Genomic DNA, 2,171 nt, shown 5'->3' with positions numbered 1-2,171 from the left:
AAATATATATAAATAAATAAATAAATAAATAAATGGAATTTCCTCCCATGGCTGAGAGCTGAATGACTTTGCTAAAACCTGCTGACAAAAGCCGAAACTGAGTTGCTCAAGCTGAAAAGGCGCACATTAGCTAGAAGCCAAAATCAGAAAACTAGCGAGAAGCCAAATATTATCTAAAAAAGAAAAAAACAAAACCGCCAGGGAGAAGTCAAAAGTACCAAAACACGAGCTGAAAACAGCAGAACTTGACACTGACTGCTGTACCGCCCTGTCCAAGCTGTGTTCCTGATTTTAACTTTTGAAAGTTGGCTAGCTGATGCTAATAGGGGTTAGCATCAGCTAGCTGGCACCAACCCAAACTGTAATTATCTAACAACAAAGATTATTGGTTCTTTTTTTTAACCTATTAGTAGCTCTAATTTAACAAATTACTCATCTTAAGCCAATTTGGGGGTAAGAAACTTAACCTGGTATGATGAGTCAAGCTGAGTTAAAACTACCCAGGGTCCAAATTTGAACCAGTGAAGGTTCAAAATTGGGTTGATTTAAACCCAGCAGTTTTCAGTGTACTGAAACTCTGCCTGTGTGATGGTGACACTGGAGTCAACTGCTCTGCCTTCCCTCCTTCACCTCCGCATTGTCAGTCTCATAAATTATAAAAGTGGGGGAGGGTGTGTGTGTGTGTGTGTGTGTGGGGGGGGGGTTATCTGGTCTCGGTTACCTGCCAGCTGGGCTCCGCGTGTCTGTAGTAGCAGAAATTCTCTGTGATCCAGTTATAGATGGTGGACAGAGTCACTTTGGGCTGCTTGCTGGCCTGCATGGCCATGCAGATGAGAGAGGCGTAGGAGTAGGGCGGCTTGACTTTGGGGTTCGTCTTGTAGTCCACCTCCGCCGGGGGGCTCGCCTGGACCGGGATGTGCGGGAAGCCGGAGGCCGGGTGCGCGCAGGCGGAGAAGCGCGGGCCCGCGGAGGTGCTGGAGTCGCTGCCGGAGGTGACGGGGCTGCCCGGGTGCAGAGGCATGCCCGCGGACGCGGTGTCCCCGGCCGGTGGGCTGGACGGGGACTCGGTGCCGGCCCTGGGGAAGCCCAGGCGTTTGAGGAAGAGCAGCTGCTGGGAGGACGGGCATCCGGGTCCGGCGCAGCCGTGGCTCGGCCGCTCCGGGTCCGCGCTGAGGATGGAGAAGTTCTGGAGCCAGTGGAGGCTGGTGAGGCTGTCGTCGAGGGGGGCAGCGTCAAAGCCAGCCGCCTGGTCCTCCGGGAACACCGCCAGCCATTTCTCCTTAAACTTGTTGGCGATATCTGGGCTCGTTAAGACCGGCATCCTTCCTGCCTTTACGCGCGCGCTGAAGGCTCAAAGGACCCTTTAAACTGGCATTTAAAGTTCAGCGTTATCCCCAAATGGAAAAGAGGAGTGAAAGAGAATAAAACACGTTTTTTAAAAAAATCACCAAATGGGAATATTTTTGGCTAAAATATCTAAAAGCATCATGTTTTCAGCCGAATGACTGTGCGTAAAAAAAAAAAAAGTTCTCCGGCTCCTCCGCCTTGCTGGAGAAGATGCTCCGCGCGCACCTGTTGCCGTCTGCCTCTGCTCTCCAGGATGTCAGCTGCGCATCTTGTCTNGGGGGAGGGCGAGGAGCATCCAGCGCATATGGAGGAGGGAGGGAGGGGAAAACGAAAAAAAAGGAGCGATCAGGACCCACTCAGGCGAACCAGACTTGTAGGGGCTCTCCTGAAATGTGTGTGTGGGAGATCAAGATGTGAGAACATGGACAAGTTGTAAAATAAAGTCGCCCCTAAAAGCCCAAGAGGCGGCCCCCACCACCTCCATCACTTTAAAGGCCCCAGGAGGGATTTCTGATTGGTTCGCTGCGTATACGCTCGCCAATTTCTTGCTCCGTCTCCGTTTCCTCTCTTTCTGTTAAAACCCCGGGCACAAATGGGTGTCACGTTTAAGAACGGCTCCTCCTTTATTGTCCTCCATCTCCGTTCGGGGCCCAGAAGCAGGCCGAAATGTGACTCCGTGAGGCGCGCGTCACGGACCCGCGCGGCTGGCGCTGAAATAAACAAAAAGAGACGCGCCACAGCTCCCGCTCCGAACCTGCAAACTAAAACAGCTCACTTGAACAAACAGATCTGTGTTTATCTGTTAGTTAAAGGGTGGGTGGGGG

The 2,171-nt window shown here is 51.9% G+C and overlaps 1 protein-coding gene across 1 annotated transcript in view; it reads right to left on the bottom strand.

The window, feature by feature from the left end:
- Nucleotides 1–1,572, bottom strand: part of foxj1b (forkhead box J1b) — a 6,202-nt gene extending 4,630 nt beyond the window's left edge. Inside the window, exon 1 of the mRNA XM_017418370.3 lies at nt 722–1,572. Coding sequence (XP_017273859.1) covers nt 722–1,321 — 600 coding nt within the window. The 5' untranslated portion in view covers nt 1,322–1,572. The remainder of the gene's footprint in view (nt 1–721) is intronic.
- Between the last annotated feature and the right edge of the window lie 599 nt (nt 1,573–2,171).

This window comes from Kryptolebias marmoratus, linkage group LG17, assembly GCF_001649575.2.
Source record: "Kryptolebias marmoratus isolate JLee-2015 linkage group LG17, ASM164957v2, whole genome shotgun sequence".
Classification (NCBI taxonomy): Eukaryota; Metazoa; Chordata; class Actinopteri; order Cyprinodontiformes; family Rivulidae; genus Kryptolebias; species Kryptolebias marmoratus.
The sequence above is the reverse complement of the archived record's forward strand: the minus strand, read 5'-3'. Positions and strand labels throughout refer to the sequence as shown.